The sequence below is a fragment of the Salmo trutta genome, chromosome 25 (genome assembly GCF_901001165.1).
Source record: "Salmo trutta chromosome 25, fSalTru1.1, whole genome shotgun sequence".
NCBI classification, from domain to species: Eukaryota; Metazoa; Chordata; class Actinopteri; order Salmoniformes; family Salmonidae; genus Salmo; species Salmo trutta.
The window spans coordinates 32,699,851-32,717,581 of NC_042981.1; the positions used below are offsets into that span (position 1 = coordinate 32,699,851).

Here is a 17,731-nt window from a genome sequence, read left to right on the forward strand (position 1 = left end):
ACTGAGTCTACAACCCACACAAGTGGCTCAGGTAGTACAGCTCATCCAGGATGGCACATCAATGCGAGCTGTGGCAAGAAGGTTTGCTGTGTCTGTCAGCGTAGTGTCCAGAGCATGGAGGCGCTACCAGGAGACAGGCCAGTACATCAGGAGACGTGGAGGAGGCCGTAGGAGGGCAACAACCCAGCAGCACCGCTACCTCCGCCTTTGTGCAAGGAGGAGCAGGAGGAGCACTGCCAGAGCCCTGCAAAATGACCTCCAGCAGGCCACAAATGTGCATGTGTCTGCTCAAACGGTCAGAAACAGACTCCATGAGGGTGGTAATGAGGGCCCGACGTCCACAGGTGGGGGTTGTGCTTACAGCCCAACACCGTGCAGGACGTTTGGCATTTGCCAGAGAACACCAAGATTGTCAAATTCGCCACTGGCGCCCTGTGCTCTTCACAGATGAAAGCAGGTTCACACTGAGCACGTGTGACAGACGTGACAGAGTCTGGAGACGCCGTGGAGAACGTTCTGCTGCCTGCAACATCCTCCAGCATGACCGGTTTGGCGGTGGGTCAGTCATGGTGTGGGGTGGCATTTCTTTGGGGGGCTGCACAGTCCTCCATGTGCTCGCCAGAGGTAGCCTGACTGCCATTAGGTACCGAGATGAGATCCTCAGACCCCTTGTGAGACCATATGCTGGTTCGGTTGACCCTGGGTTCCTCCTAATGCAAGACAATGCTAGACCTCATGTGGCTGGAGTGTGTCAGCAGTTCCTGCAAGAGGAAGGCATTGATGCTATGGACTGGCCCGCCCGTTCCCCAGACCTGAATCCAATTGAGCACATCTGGGACATCATGTCTCGCTCCACCCACCAACGCCACGTTGCACCACAGACTGTCCAGGTCTGGGAGGAGGAGATCCCTCAGGAGACCATCTGCCACCTCATCAGGAGCATGCCCAGGCGTTGTAAGGAGGTCATAAAGGCACGTGGAGGCCACACACCCTACCGAGCCTCATTTTGACTTGTTTTAAGGACATTACATCAAAGTTGGTTCAGCCTGTAGTGTGGTTTTCCACTTTAATTTTGAGTGTGACTCCAAATCCAGACCTCCATGGGTTGATAAATTGATTTCCATTGATTATTTCTGTGTGATTTTGTTGTCAGCACATTCAACTACGTAAAGAAAAAAATATTTACAAGATTATTTCTTTCATTCAGATCTAGGATGTGTTGTTTAAGTGTTCCCTTTATTTTTTTGAGCAGTACATTTCCCAATTTACTGGTCATTATTGTATGAGACTGAAATCCTAGCATTACTTCTAGTTCTGATCACAGAAGGTGTGTGTAGAACAGGGGTTCCCCAGTCCAGGCTAATAGATAGACCCCTCATGTTAATCTGTCAAGGTGGAGGGGTCCTTTCGAAAGGTTTAATCATCAACCGTCACATTTGCCCTCCCTCTCCCCAGGCCTCCGTTACACAGATGAAACAGTCCCCGTTTTCTCTTCACTGATAAGTTGAGGTGAATAGAAAAACCTATGGTTGTGCATAGGGAGCAGGTGTGAGAGAGATGTTTACTGACTGGCTCACACCCAGCAAACGAAACACATGGTTCATAGAAGGCCCATTTTGATGCACAAAAATAAACAACCCTTCACATTAGGCTAATGTACATACAGCACTCTTAGAAAATAGATTACTACCATTGGTCCAAGGCCATGCCACTGTAGGCTCAGTAGACAGACAGAGAGAGCCTGGACAATACCATTGACCTTGGCAGCCAGGAGGTGTACACTCCTTCACAGCCCCTCCTTTTCAGTGAAAAACGTTGCCACGTTAAATTTGCAAACGTGCAGTGCTTTAAAAAGTACTAGACAGCCCATTAAAAACTAAGAAATGTGGACAAATATGTGGGGAGCGTAGGAGTGGGACAGAGTAGACTAAAGAGAGAAGAACATTAGATTTGGAAGGATACTGTAGGGAGGGTAGATAGAGCGGATAGAGCAGGGGTCAAACGTACAACATACACAGGAAGGGTCCAATCTGGTGGTTTTGGGGGGGGGGGGGGGGGGGCAAACTCAATATATTTTAAAATGACTAAAACCAAATCAAAAGTGTGTAGCGATAATGGACCTATAATTATACCGTTTCTTGACTTTGGCCAGCTCACTAATTATCATACAAATTAAGCTAGACAGTCAGGGACGACAGGGAGTATCGACACTTCCAAAAACGACGGATAGAGGACTATCTTCAGCAAATTGTGACGGCAAGGAAATAAACAATATGAGTTTAACATCCCTGGGATAGAGGGAGGGGGATAGATTAAGAGACACGTTCTTATGTAAAGCAGGCGTGCGGCTGGGCTGTCCCTCCATTGAGTGGCATTAGGACTCTTTCTCTGGCCAGTTTGAGCACGCTCCAGCGCCCAGCCAGCTCAACACTGGCGGCCCGGACCCCATATTATATTTAGGCACAACAAAAGCTGGAAAGGAGAATGCCACGCTGTCCCTCTGCACCGGCCCCCTCATTTCTCTACAGCGCGTTCCCAAGGACCCCCCTCTCCTCCACAGTCCCCCCCCCCCTCCTGGTCCTCTTCAGCCCCAGCCAACGTGTCACTCCAACGGAGTGCAACAGACGTCAATCCTTAATTAATCACGTATACACGGCAGGAGCTCAAACATTATTTAACGACATGGAAAACATTCTAATAAGCTTGTCGCTCTGCCAAAGCGCAATATAAACCCGTGGGCAGAGCATACACGCACAAAACAAACTAATTTATTCACAGTCCCCCCCCCTTCCTCATCAATCTCTTTCTCTCTCCCTTGCCTGTCTTTGTTTTTTGTGTGCGTGTGGGGGGGGCTCCTGTTTTATCCCCCCTCAGCAGGCCGGACTGGACCTCCGCCAAATGTGAAGAGCAGCCAGCCAGCTAGGCAGGGAGTGGCTAGCTAGAGGAGGACCATGCTGAATTGAGAGGAGACAACATGCCAAAACAGTGTGCCATCACAATCACCACCGGTTGGCTGTTCTCCCGAAGAGACAGAGAGAGAGGTCTAGAGAGATCCAGCTGAGAGCTGAGTAGAGGACACTTAACTACACTGATCTGAACCCAGGTGAGCCTTACCTACGGGCAATATAATATAACTTCACCAGCTTCATCAACTATCTTCACATGTACCTCAGCCAGTCCAGATGAAGTTAGAACGGTAAAGGTTAGGTATACACAATGTCATCATCAGCAGGACATATGTCCACACATGACAAGACAACAAACGTGCTATGTACAGGCAACCGAGCATCTCATCATTTTCCTCCTCTATCGAGAGGACCATGGAACAAAGCTCAGATGCCTTTGATGATAGTCCCATCTAGTGGTTATGAGTGGAAGTACAGCGACAATGCAACAGATCCCAGCTGTACAGTTTATTGGCAGGTGGCTGCAAGAGCAGTCCCATTCTCTTGTGTTTGACCGCAGCTCCCTCTTCTGGCCTTAGTTACTGAAATCTACATCAAGAAAAGCACATGAACACAGGAGAATGACAGCACAGTTTTGGTGCTCTCAGAGTTTTAGAGGCAATGTGTCAAACACTGTGGCTCTTCGTCAGGCTTCCTCTTGGCCTTACCTGTCTCACATGACCCCCTTCTACTGACTAGATAAAGCCTGCTTAGGATAAAACAGAAAATTACCTGGTCCACGCTGGTGAAGCCTTTGTGCATGACGTGGTAGAGATGGACCAGGAAGTCACTGTTGGGCAGCACGTCCTGGTTCCTGGTCATCATCTCACAGATGAGTTTATAGGCCTGCAGCTTACCCGCCTTGAACTCTGCAGGCAGCATGGTGGCCTGGGGGAAGAGGGAGAGGAGGACAGAGGGAGAGAACGGGAGTGAAGGAGAGAGGTAGAAGGGAGAGAGACCAGGTCACACGGTTATAGCCACATGCATGTCTTTGATCATTCTTAGTTAGGTGATGCGTGTAGAGGCAGTGGACCTCTGAGTCACCTTGAAGAGCCAGGAGGCCAGCATTCTGAGAGGAGGGATGAAGACAGGCCGGGGAGGAGACGACTGGTTATCCACACTGATGCCCAGGTTGTCCCGGATCTGCAATTAGGGCATGACCGCATTAGCCAGACTGAAAATCTACAGAACAAAATATTGACTGAGACAAATTTACTGTACATGACATGTCATCAGGGCTGATAAGAGTGTTTGAAGGCTGGGCAGTGCTTACCTTAGCCAGTTTGTGCCAGAGGTTGTAGAGGTAACTGAACATCTTGGCGTGGATCCTGGGGCAGCGGATGCTGTTGACGTCCCCCAGGATACCCAGAATCCTTCTCCAGAGCACAAAGGCAGAGTCAGCGTGCCAGCCGGTCAGGCTCCCGCCTGCGATGATGCTGACATCATCAGTCAGACACTCACGGCTGTCTGCAAGACCAGATAGAGCAGAGAGAACTCTGATTTACTACTGTATAAACTCTATAGTATAACACTAGAACTCCAGGCCTGTCCACACCCCGGACACAGGTGATTCAACACAGAGGTTGATTTTTCCCAGTCACCAGAGTCACACACAGCTGAACACACATGTGATGGCTGGGTATAGGATTAACACAGTGCAACACAGAGGGTGGTGGGCAGTTCAGGCTAGAAAGGGGGTGTGTAGGGGCAGTAGCAGTATCCAGGTCCTGAGGCATGTGTAACACAGACTGATGTATGGTGTCCTCCAGCAGATGGGGGCAGTCCCGGCACTCAGTGTGCACGAGCAAAGTTGAGGCAGGGGGGAGCTGCTGGTGGTGGGACAGGGGTGCTGCTGGTGGTGGGACAAGGGGGGCTGCTGGTGGTGGGACAGGGGGGGCTGCTGGTGGTGGGACAGGGGGGGCTGCTGGTGGTGGGACAGGGGGGGCTGCTGGTGGTGGGACAGGGGGGCTGCTGGTGGTGGGACAGGGGGGCTGCTGGTGGTGGGACAGGGGGGGCTGCTGGTGGTGGGACATGGGTGCTGCTGGTGGTGGGACAGAAAACACTCAAGACAGAGAACAAGACGACAACCAGAAGACAGTGGAGCTTGACGAAGCACAATCACAAGATGACAGAGGACAGTGAATTCACAATGAATCAATGTAAGAGTACAGATGAGGTGGGGATGGTGTTGGGTCAGGGGTTACGCTAAGGGTCAGGGGTTACAGCTGAGGTACTCTTTCATTTGACAAGAATTGACAGCTATTAGCCATAGCTGTTTTTTCCTAAATATTCACCTACGCTGAACCATGATAATATTTCGAGATACTTTCCAAAGACGTACCTAACATTTCTTAATAGCAAGGAGACTCTCACCTAACATTGCCCAGTACACATGTAACAGTAGTAACCAATCCATCTTTATGTGCCCTCCCTCAATAGCCATAATGCGTTAACCTAATACCAAAGACAGCTTAATAAACAAAAGGCCCAGCTGCCTGCTGAATAAAGACCCCTGAGCAGGTGGTAAAACCAGAAGGCTAGATAGAAGTGGAGAGAGAGGGAGTGTTTTCTCTTTAGAGCTTCATAGGCCAGGGTGAGGGAGGGCAGGCAGGGCAGGGGAAGATACTGTAGAGCAGACAGAGGCTGGCTATGAAGGTTATGCTAATCCTCTGAAAGGTCAGGCTGCTCTGAGATTAATCCCCACACAACCCACGGACAAACACCTGAACCTGACAAACCCCACAGAATACAAATCTACTGAACCTGAAGGCCATATGCTACAGTATTTATCCCATATAAACCAATCCCCTCCAAGCCTCATTTACCAACATCAGTCCCCCCAGAAACCTTACCCAGACCCCCCCCCCCCGACCAGTCCAGTACCTGCCAGGGCCTCATTGTGGCTGAGCAGCAGGTTCCTCTGGCTCCCTGTGTCTGCTGTGACATCTATCTGGGCTGACTGGGTGTCTGCCTCCTCCTCAAAGGCCTGCCAGGCCAGCAGGCTGCCGTCAGCGTCGTTCAAGTAGCCGTTGGACGTTTCGCTGCTCACACTCACACTTTTCTCCTGGAGCGTGGGTCTTGCATAGTTGTTGTGTCCCTCTACAGAGTAGTCCAGCTCGGCCGGACTGCTGCTCCGCCGGATCAGAATCTGGGTGCACAGAGGGAGAAGTCATCAGTGGTTGTTTCAGAGATGACTCTATCAGATGCCCTGCTGAAATAACCAAACAAACTAAGAGGGTCACAGATTTTGCGTCAGGTGTGTTTCTCACCACTGGTGGGTCGCCGTCTGTCCTCGCTTCCGACGCCCTGCCATCGGGGCCACAGGAGTTGTTGGGGGAGTACTCCCTCTTGTGGCCTGGAGGTCACAGTGACTGTTAATCACACTGGACACACACAGCCCCCCACAGCAGACAGCCCCCCACAGCAGACAGCCCCCCACAGCAGACAGCCCCCCACAGCAGACAGCCCCTGGTCATAAAAACTGTTCTAGTCTCATCCCTACATCCTCTAGATGCATGATCAGAATGAGTTGTAGCCCAGTGGTTCCAACCTTTTTTCGGTTACTGTACCACCAACTGAATTTAGCTCTGCCCGGAGTACCCCTGATGTACCCCCTCATGTACATTTAACCAGCAGACCTACGGTCTCATCAGTCTTCTCAAGTACCCCCTGTGGCTAGACCAAGTACCCCCAGGGGTCCTAGTACTCCTGGTTGGGAACCACTGTTGTAGCCTGTAGGCTTCAAAGCACAATCACTGTATAGATGGACACATTGTTAGCAGCAGTATAGATACTTCCACTAGAGGGCAGCACTGATTGGTGTATCCCTACCTGGGAAGGTGTCAGTCAGTTGCTGTGTGATGTCGGAGGTGCTGCTGCTGCGTGGTAGAGGGCTGTCTCCAGCCTCCAGCTCCCCGTCTCCCCCACACTCAGACAGCTGGCCTTCCTCCACATCTGAGCACCACGACCAGGGAGCCAGGACAGGACAGAGGGTTAAGAGCAATGCATCCGGCACACTACACATGCTCTACCACACAGAATTCCGTCAACTTCAAGGTGCGACACATACGATTTTTCGGAAAATGTCTATAATATATCTGTCGTTAATAGTGTAATGATGGTGTTTCACAGTATTTCTTACCCAGTAGTGTTGTGATTGGCTGTGATATTCGGCTATTGATTTCACCCGACGGAGCGGCATCTGTTGTCAAACCGGGAAAATTGTTCTGACTTTGTGTTATCTACTGAAAACCGCTCTGTCATTCCCTGGTTGCTAAAATTCTACACTGTTCACTCAATTTCAGTTTATCTGAGAAAACAAGCACTGAATAGTGTAGGGAAACATTGTACCATCAAAATCGCTGTGAAATATAGTTTTTACAGCTTTACAGCTGTTTCAAGCTGGTGGACAAAAATGAAACTTACTTTCGGTTTTGGTCCACCAGCTTCAAACACCTGTAAAAATGATATTTTTTTTTTATCTCACAAAAACAGAAATAGAGCAAACAGTACAATTTTAGCAACCAGGAAATTAGCTATTTCCGCTACACACTATCTATCTATATATATATACACACACACACACACACACACACACACACACACACACACACACACACACACACACACACACACACACACACACACACACACAAAAGTATGTGGACCACACCCGTTGCTGACAGGTAGGTAAAATTGAGCACAGCCATGCAATCTCCATAGACAAACATAGGCAGTACAATGGCCTGCCTGAAGAGCTGAGTGACTTTCAACGTGGCACCGTCATAGGATGCAATTCATTTCGTTAAATGTCTGCCCTGCTGCCCTGCTGCCCCGTTCAACTGTAAGTGCTGTTATTGTGAAGTGAAAACGTCTAGGAGCAACAACGACTCAGCTGCGAAGTGGTAGGTCACACAAGCTCACAGAATGGGATGCTGAGTGCTGAAGCGCGTAAAAATCGTCTGTGCTACAATACTCACTACAGAGTTCCAAACTGCCTCTGGTTTCCATGGCCGAGCAGCCGCACACAAGCCTAAGATCAGCATGCGCAATGCCAAGTGTCGGCTGGAGTGGCGTAAAGCTCGTAGCCAATTGGACTGTGGAGCAGTGGAAACGCCTTCTCTGGAGTGATGAATCACGCTTCACCATCTGGCAGTCCGAAGGACAAATCTGGGTTTGGTGGATGCCAGGAGAACGCTACCTGCCCCAATGCATAGTGCCAACTGTAAAGTCTGGTGGAGGAAGAATAATGGTCTGGGACTGTTTTTCATGGTTTGGGCTAGGCCCCTTAGTTCCAGTGAAGGCAAATCTTAATACTAAAGCATACAATGACATTCTGGACGACTCTGTGCTTCCAACTTTGTGGTAACAGTTTGGGGAAGGCCCTTTCCTGTTTCATCATGACGATGCCCCCGTGCACAATGCAAGGTCCATATAGAAATGGTTTGTTGAGATCGGTGTGGAAGAACTTGACTGGCCTGCACAGAGCCCTGACCTCAACCCCATCGAACACCTTTGGGATGAATTGGAATGCAGACTGTGAGACAGGCCTAATCGCCCAACCTCACTAATGCTCTTGTGGCTGAATGGAAGCAAGTCCCCGCAGCAATGTTCCAACATCTAGTCGAAAGCCTTCCCAGAAGAGTGGTGGCTGTTATAGCAGCAAAGGGGGACCAACTCCAGCCATATTAATGCCCATTATTTTGTAATGAGATGTCTGATGAACAGGTGTACTTTTAGTCATTTATTGTAGATAACATAGCCAAAGTCAGAACAGCCTTCCCAGTTTGACAACAGATGATGCTCCGGTGGGAGAAATCAATAGGCGAATATCTTAGCCAATCACAACACTGGTGGGTAAGTAATACTGTGAAACACTGTCATTCCACTATTAGTGCCAGATATATTATGGGCATTTTCTGAAATTACAATGCAAAAATTCTAGAAAATCTTGTGTAGCACCTTTAAAATGATAAAATGGTTCGATTGTTTTAGCCACGTAGTGAGATCGAATAGGAACATGCAGTAATAAACAGAACAGATTAGTATATAAGTCACAGACAATTGCCCTTTTTTACTTTCAATCCAAAACGACAGTAAGTAGCGGTGAGAAACAAGGGTTTCCACTTCCCTGAGTGTTAATAAAACAGTGAGGGACTGACAGGAGAATGGGAGACGGGAGATAGAGTAGTGACAGACAGACGGAAGAGACAGACAGGGCGAAGGAGGGAGGACACCACACAGACAGCTCTCAGAAACACTTTACCTGAAAGCCTGTGAGAGCAAGAGATACCGGAAGAGGAGGAGAGACCAGGCAAGAAAGAGCTCACAGTGTGAAGCAGCATAGGAACGCTTTTAGTAGTGGGCAGAGCCTCGTAAAGATGGACACAGCTGCTGATAGACTGGCTTCGCTTAGCTTCCATCACAGAGAGAGAGAGAGAGAAGGAGGGAGGGAAGGAGGAAAAATAAGATAAAGAGAGAAGGGGATAAAAGTCAATAAGATCATATAGAGCAGAATGGCAGAAGGACACCACTGGCAAATATATTTAACCCTTTGCATAAAAATTGTAAGAGGGGGAAAAAAAATAGTGCACAAAAATACAACTAAAGAAGACAGAATCCACTAAGGGTTGAATCCTAATTTGAGATCTGCAGGTGTAACTTCAACTGTCATTCATGTCAATTTGCTCGAAAAATGTAAGAATGTATTTTTTTTTTTGTGTGACTCCAACTTCAGCCATAAGGCATTAAGAGTGAAACAACAGGCATAGTGAAATTACTGAGACAGGAAATGAAGAACTAATAACTGAGACTTCAGTGTAAAGAGAAGATAAATATAATACATTAAAGCCTAAACCCCGAGGCTGGATCTCACGTTAATTTGACACTTGAGGGCTCTTCACCTAAACAAAGACACTGCTCTACCAGATTTGTTGTTGCATATTGTTAAAAAAAAAATTAAACCGACCCGTTTACATTTGAGGGACGCCATTTATGCAATGCGTTGCTTTTATTTGAAGCCCAGATTAATTAGTTCTCTATGCACATGACAGAAGAGGACATATACAACTGGCTTTGAGTGCATCACAGTAAAGACAACTTATTTCCATCCACACACAACTTTGTAATGTTATCTCCTAAAAATACACTAACAAAAAGAAAAGCAAAAGGCAGCTGGGACACGCAAGCTTTTATAGTGATACAATTCATGTGTCGCACATATTGCATTCTAGTACATTATTTCCATAATAAGAATAAGGTACTGGTTTGAAATGAGTAGACCTAGGATCTTAATTTGATCACCCTGTTGCAGGAGAACCTTCCTGCAATGCAGGACATTTGAAATGTGTCGTGTAATTGAGGTTAAAAAAGGTTTCTGAAGTTTGTACATTTCCACTTTGCAATTTCAGATTTGATTTTCCCTTACGAAAAATGGATCAACCCCTACAAAAATGTTAATGTACTATAATCCACATTTCCTGTCGCTGTGGGACTATTGCTGCTGTAGCAACCTGGCTCAAATTAAGATCATACATCTGTGGTCAGTCAATAGGACAATATGACCATATTTATTATTAGTTCCCAGTCATTTCAACACCATGTCGCAGGAAATAATCAGAAAAATATTGCCAAGTACGTTTTGGCATAAATGAGATTACACACATTTTCAGTTTTCAAAGATAAGGCGTTGAGGAAGTGTGTGTGGACAGCACTTCAGGCCTAATCTAAAAGAGAGAGGAACATTGCAAGAGAAGGAGGATTCTATTCTCTGCCTACACCACACTTTAATTAGTCGCTTTCATTTGGAGATAGCATCGTCTCCACTACAGACCGCTACTGTTACCCGTTTTATGCATATTAATGAGCATTAATTACACTCTTAATGAAACTATCAAAAACGTCTACGGATTGATGTGTGGGCCCTCTCTCAAGGAGAAGGGGGGGTGGAGGAGGAGGAGGGATATCGGGATGTTTGATGATCAATGTGGGAGAAATCCAATTAGACGAGAGAAAAGGAAGAATTTAAGGCGGTGGCGTTTCATGTCAGTCTCTGTCTGCATGCAGACAGACACACACACACACTCTAAGAGTCCTCCTTCAGGCCCAACTACATCTGGTCCAGGCTCAACAAGCTCTTCAGCGAGCAGAGATGCTATCAGTCGTGAGTGAGTGAGTGAGTGAGTGAGTGAGTGAGAGAGAAAGGAGGAAGGTGAGGAAACAAGCAAAGCGGGTCACTCTTTCATCCCCTTCCGTTAGGGATTAGCTAGTTTAGAGACAGCTCATCTCTGCTCTGGATCGCCTGAGAGCTCAATTGATCATTAGACGGAGACATCTCCATCAGTCAAGTGGATGTTGTTCACTGTATCTGAACAATGAAGTAACAACGTCCGTCTCCAACATGTCACCAGGGGAGTGTGTGTGTGCGCCGGAGAACTGACACAGAAACATGTTGACTTTGGCCAATGACATCTGACAGGAACAATGGAGACCATCTGCTGTCGCTTTGTGCTTAGAGCTGAGCCCTTCACCAGCACCTGGGCTAACGTACACATGCCCTGCTTTTATATACACTCACTCACTGTGGAGTCTATGGGAGAGTCTGGTCTACACTGTAGTGTCATAGAGGGACTCTGAGATCTGGCACTTGCCAAATATGACTTCATTACAGTAGCATGTGTGTGTGTATGTTCACCTGTGGCTTTCTGTCGGACGTTGTTGCGTGCCTTCTCCACGCCGGGGGCCCCTGAGGTGGTAGCGCTGCGGAACCTCATGGGCTCCTGGACCCCCTGCTGGTCTCCCTGGTTCCTCCAGCTCAAAGAGAAGGACCTGGCCACCGCTGCTGCCTTCTGGGAGTCCTGGATCACCCCTGAGTCACAGACGAGAGAGACAGACACACGCAAATAATATAAATACAGAAGCAAAAAGAGAAACTGAATCTTTCGACCATTGTTGCTCTATTCTCTGAGGCTTACACAGCGTCATCCTCCTCGATCCCTCCATCCATCCAGGGCTCTCAATTAAAAAAAAATGTGTTGGTAGCATTGGTGCTTCCAACTTGAACAAGTTAGGAGCACCACATAAAATCTAGGAGCACCAGACAAATTGAGATAGACTTTATTGGGCCGGTATGAATTCTAGCTAAACTCAGTAAAAAAGAGACGACCTCTCACTGTCAACTGTGTTTATTTTCAGTTAGCCTTCTGCATAATTCTACTATTTGTATTCATTTGCATCACCGTCAATAACACTTTTATTTGAAGGCAAACTGAAGTTCAATTTTTGCTAAGAATAATGAAAATGACAGTTTCTACTGGTCATGGTTTTCAGTCTGGTTGTATTGGTGCTTCCTCTCACTGTCAACTGCGTTTATTTTCAGCAAATTTAACATGTGTAAATATTTGTATGAACATAACAAGATTCAACAACAGACATAAACTGAACAAGTTCCACAGACGTGACTAACAAAAATGTAATAATGTGTCCCTGAACAAAAGGGGAGGGGGTCAAAATCAAAAGTAACAGTCAGTATCTGGTGTGGCCACCAGCTGCATTAAGTACTGCAGTGCATCTCCTCCTTATGGACTGTACCAGATTTGCCAGTTCTTGCTGTGAGATGTTACCCCACTCTTCCACCAAGGCACCTGCAAGTTCCCGGACATTTCTGGGAGGGAATGGCCATAGCCCTCACCCTCCAATCCAACAGGTCCCAGACGTGCTCAATGGGATTCTGCAGTATGGCTGGTGGCATTGTCATGCTGGAAGGTCATGTCAGGATGAGTCTGCAGGAAGGGTACCACATGAAGGAGGAGGATGTCTTTCCTGTAACGCACAGCGTTGAGATTGCCTGCAATGCCTGCAATGACAACAAGCTCAGTCCAATGATGCTGTGACAAACCGCCTCAGACCATGACGGACCCTCCACCTCCAAATCGATCCCGCTCCAGAGTACAGGCCACGGTGTAACGCTCATTCCTTCGACCATAAACGTGAATCCGACCATCACCCCTGGTGCGACAAAACTGTGACTCGTCAGTGAAGAGCATTTTTTGCCAGTCCTGTCTGGTCCAGTGACGGTGGGTTTGTTCCCATAGGCGACGTTGTTACCGGTGATGTCTGGTGAGGACCTGCCTTACAACAGGCCTACAAGCCCTCAGTCCAGCCTCTCTCAGCCTATTGCGGACAGTCTGAGCACTGATGGAGGGATTGTGCGTTCCTGGTGTAACTCGGGCAGTTGTTGCCATCCTGTACCTGTCCCGCAGGTGTGATGTTCAGATGTACCGATCCTGTGCAAGTGTTACACATGGTCTGCCACTGCGAGGACGATCAGCTGTTCGTCCTGTCTCCCTGTAACGCTGTCTTAGGCGTCTCACAGTACGGACATTGCAATTTATTGCCCAGGCCACATCTGCAGTCCTCATGCCTCCTTGCAGCATGCCTAAGGCACATTCACGCAGATGAGCAGGGACACTGGGCATCTTTCATTTGGTGTTTTTCAGAGTGAGTAGAAAGGCCTCTTTAGTGTCCTAAGTGTTCATAACTGTGACCTTAATTGCCTACCATCTGTAAGCTGTTAGTGTCTTAACGACCGTTCCACAGGTGCATGTTCATTAAATTGTTTATGGTTCATTGAACAAGCATGGGAAACAGCGTTTAAACTCTTTACAATGAAGATCTGTGAAGTTGTTTTGAGTTTTAAGAATTATCTTTGAAAGACAGGGTCCTTCTTTTTTTGCTGAGTTTATGTTGTTCCCTAGAAACGAACAAGCCTGTAAAGCCATCTGTTTATTATAAAAGCTAAAATGTTGATACAAATACCTGTCTTTGAAATTACAAAGTCATTTGTGGAATATTAGGTTGACATTGTTTAAAAAGCAACATTTCCTAAGCTATCTGTTTTCCATTGTTTCTGTTCCGCCAAATGTTCGGATGTACTGGTAAAGTTACCAGGTTGTTAGCTAGCTAGATAATGAGGTAACATAACTGAACAAGCTGTTTTAGAATCGTTTTAGCACGTCCCACGACGTGGTTTATGAATGAAAAAATATGGCCCGCCAATGGAGACGCATCCCGCCAATGGAGACGCATCCCGCCAATGGAGACGCATCCCGCCAATGGAGACGCATCCCGCCAATGGAGACGCATCCCGCCAATGGAGACGCATCCCGCTGCGGCGCCAATGCGCGATAGAAGAGAAAAAAACCTAGAGGCGGTGATATGGTTTGGGCTAGAGACAAGTGGCTTTCTCTGTAGTAATGGTGCAACCACCACGGTCACGAATCTGTGCGTTTCCTCTAGGGAACTCCTAAACAGCAATACAGCTAAGCCTAACCATTAGAATAATTGTTAAATGGCAGATTTGTTTTCTAGGCGCACTGGTGCTCCCAAATTAAAATATTAAGGAGCATTCGCGACCAAAAGGGTTGCACTTTAGAGCCCTGCCTCCATCCCCCTCTCTCCCCCCCTGCCTCCATCCCCCTCTCTCCCCCCCTGCCTCCATCCCCCTCTCTCCCCCCTGTCTCCTCACCCCGTCCCCTCTGTTTCTTCTCCTTCTGTTCGCTGAGTTTGTCCAGGGGCAGGTTGCTCATGTCCAGGCCGTAAACGGAGCGGGCCAGGACCGCGGTCAGAGAATCCATGATGCTGGCCCACTCGGTCACCAGCTCCTCCCAGCCTGTCAGAGACGACAGCACAGACAGCAGCTCGTCCCACAGCTTCCGAGAGATGAACACACACAGGTTGGCCCGTACCCACGCCACGATGATCGTCTGGGGGAGGATGTAGGGGCACAGAGGCACAAAGACAGGAGGACGAAACAGAACATCTCATTAATCACCATAGGCAGGCAGCTGGTTCTTATTGGCTTGTGATCAAAACACTAACAAGCCATTAGAGCTGTAACATTGTTTCCACATTACATTAACATCATGGGCAACAAACATTTCCAGGAGCGTCGCTGGACTTCCTCTAACAGAGGTATCAGAACAACTCCGTAACAGTAAGAGAGGCTATGTGATCCCCAGGCTGACTGACCCGGAAAAGGATGGCAGCCAGGCTCTCAGCAAAGATGTCTTTTCTTTGGTTCTCCTGAGGCCTCTTCATCACCGCCTCAGTGATCCTCAGCAGCACCTGTAGCATCTGCTCCCTACACACACCAGACACACACCAGAAGATATAATTAGTCCATCATTGTGTATCAGTAGATCATCATATAACACAGTGGAACTGTCCAGGTCTGTCTGACAATACAGTCCTTCAGGTAAAAGCAACCGCTTGGTTTAGAATTTGTTTTCCTATTTAAGTATTCAGACCCCTTTTCCCACATTTTCTTACATTACAGACTTGTCCTAATTTTTAGAAAAAAAATGTTTTCCCCCTCATCTACACACAATACCCTATAATGACAAAGTGAAAACAGGTGTTTCGAATTTTTAGCAAATTTATACAAATAAAAAAACAGAAATACCTTATTTACATAAGTATTCAGACCTTTTGCTATGAGACTCGAAATTGAGCTCAGGTGCATCTTGTTTCCATTGATCATCCTTGAGATGTTTCTACAACTTGATTGGAGTCCACCTGGGGTAAATTCAATTGATTGGACATGATTTGGAAAGGCACACACCTGTCTATATAAAGGTCCCACAGTTGAAAAAAAAAAACAAGTCACGAGGCTGAAGTAATTGGTCGAAGTTGAAGGTCCCCAAGAACACAGTGGCCTCCATCATTCTTAAATGCAAGAAGTTTGGAACCACCAAGACTCTTCCTAGAGCTGGCCGCCCGGCCAAACTGAGCAATCGGGGGAGAAGGGCTTTGTTCAGGGAGGTGACCAAGAACCCGATGGTCACTCTGACATGGCTCCAGAGTTTCTCTGAGGAGATGGAACAATCTTCAAGAAGGACAACCATCTCTGCAGCACTCCACCAAACAGGCATTTATGGTAGAGTGGCCAGAAGGAAGCCACTCCTCAGTAAAAGGCACATGGCAGCCCCTTGGAGTTTGCCAAAAGGGACCTAAAGACTCTCAGACCATGTGAAACAAGATTCTCTGGTCTGATGACACCAAGATTGAACTCTTTGGCCTGAATACCAAGCGTCACGTCTGGAGGAAACCTGGCAACATCCCTGCGGTGAAGCATGGTGGTGGCAGCATCATGCTGTGGGGATGTTTTTCAGCAGCAGGGACTGGGAGACTAGTCAGGATCGAGGGAAAGATGAACAGAGCCAAGTACAGAGAGATGCTTGATGAAAACCTGCTCCAGAGCGCTTAGAACCTCAGACTGGGGCAAGGGTTCATCTTCCAACAGGACAACAACCCTAAGCACACAGCCAAGACAACGCAGGAGTGGCTTCGGGACAAGTCTCTGAATGTCCTGGAGTGGCCCAGCCAGAGCTTGGACTTAAACCTGATCTAACATCTCTGGAGAGACCTGAAAATAGCTGTGTAGCAACACTCCCCATCCAACCTGACAGAGCTTGAGAGGATCTGCAGAGAAGAATGGGAGAAACTCCCCAAATACAGGTGTGTCAAGCTTGTAGCGTCATACCCAAGAAGACACGAGGCTTTAAATCGCTCCCAAAGGTGCTTCAACAAAGTACTGAGTAAAGAGTCTGTAAAGGTTTAGTTATTTATTTTTAAGAAATTAGCAAAAATTCCTAAAAACCTGTTTAGAAATTGTGAAAAACCTGGAGGGTAGCCTCACGATATCTCAAAATATTGGCCACCATTAATTGGATATTTGAGTGCCGTAAAATAAGTGAGCTATACCTGACAGGTGTGAGTGGTTTAGGTTAATTGTCCCATCCTTTGTGGGATCATTTGCTGATGTAACTTTACTGTTAGCTGATAATGTTCACTTTGCCTGCTACCGGTAGAAACGTTGTACAGTTGGCTTAACATAGCGGTAAGTAGACCTAATGTACTTTTTTCTCCAACCGACATAGCTAACTTCGCTAGGTAGGCCTAACATTATTCCCTTTACAACATTATTTAAAAACAGTGTTGTCACGATTGCTGCTGACAAACATGATAGGCTACATTGATTGACGGACCACGTCAAATTGGCAAGCAAGCTAATAACAGACCACGTCAATCAAGCTAACTTTCAGGGGACAAACTAGATGACTATATCTAAATGTTGTTTGATTTACGGTGATGACAGTAGCCCGACTGACATCTTTACCAGGACGATGTCAAGCTCTTTCCAAAAGCCTAATCTCCGATAAAGCAAGCTAAATGACACATTGCTTCTGCTAGCGAGCTACAAATTGGTAGCCAAAACGGATCTGGCTACCCTCACGCATCTGAAAATACATGATCAATTGATGTTTACTATATCATTGCTATATAACTCTGATGATAGAGTTAAATGTGGAATTATCAGAAATGTGTAGTTCTGACTACGCTCTTCAAGAGGTGATGACATTACAACCAAATAGTTGTAATTAATCTTGAAAACAGCACGTAGTGGTCAATGGATTTAGCGTAAATGGGGATTTCCTTGCCCCCCCACCAGGCGCCCCAGCAGCCAAACTGAACGCTATTGTGACGTTTTATTGATAGTGTTTAGTGTATATCAGTATGTACGCTGACGAGGTGCTGACTGCCGTACCATGTCTGTGTGTTCATGGCGTGCTCCATGATCACGTGGCGGTAGATGCTCAGCACCCCCTTGCACACCTCCACCTGGTTGTCCAGCAGTTTGGCCACGTCCTGGCACGGCTCCAGCAGAAACACGTTGGCCGAGTTGGTCAGGAACACCTGGGGGGGGGGGGGGGGGGGGGGGTAGAGCA

General features: G+C 47.3%; 1 protein-coding gene across 4 annotated transcripts in view; it reads right to left on the reverse strand.

Annotated features, from left to right (window-relative positions):
• Positions 1–17,731, reverse strand: part of LOC115162445 (ral GTPase-activating protein subunit alpha-2) — a 151,982-nt gene that overhangs the window by 77,571 nt on the left and 56,680 nt on the right. Inside the window, exons 13-24 of one of the 4 annotated variants that reach the window (XM_029713752.1) lie at positions 17,551–17,699; positions 14,973–15,084; positions 14,470–14,707; positions 11,638–11,811; positions 9,211–9,360; positions 7,087–7,146; positions 6,777–6,899; positions 6,215–6,300; positions 5,829–6,093; positions 4,219–4,412; positions 3,990–4,088; positions 3,678–3,833 (exon numbers count right to left, since the gene is read on the reverse strand). In XM_029713752.1, the coding sequence (XP_029569612.1) occupies positions 3,678–3,833; positions 3,990–4,088; positions 4,219–4,412; positions 5,829–6,093; positions 6,215–6,300; positions 6,777–6,899; positions 7,087–7,146; positions 9,211–9,360; positions 11,638–11,811; positions 14,470–14,707; positions 14,973–15,084; positions 17,551–17,699 (1,806 nt within the window). The remainder of the gene's footprint in view (positions 1–3,677; positions 3,834–3,989; positions 4,089–4,218; positions 4,413–5,828; positions 6,094–6,214; positions 6,301–6,776; positions 6,900–7,086; positions 7,147–9,210; positions 9,361–11,637; positions 11,812–14,469; positions 14,708–14,972; positions 15,085–17,550; positions 17,700–17,731) is intronic. The other 3 variants (XM_029713754.1, XM_029713753.1, XM_029713755.1) reach the window with 3 other exon arrangements.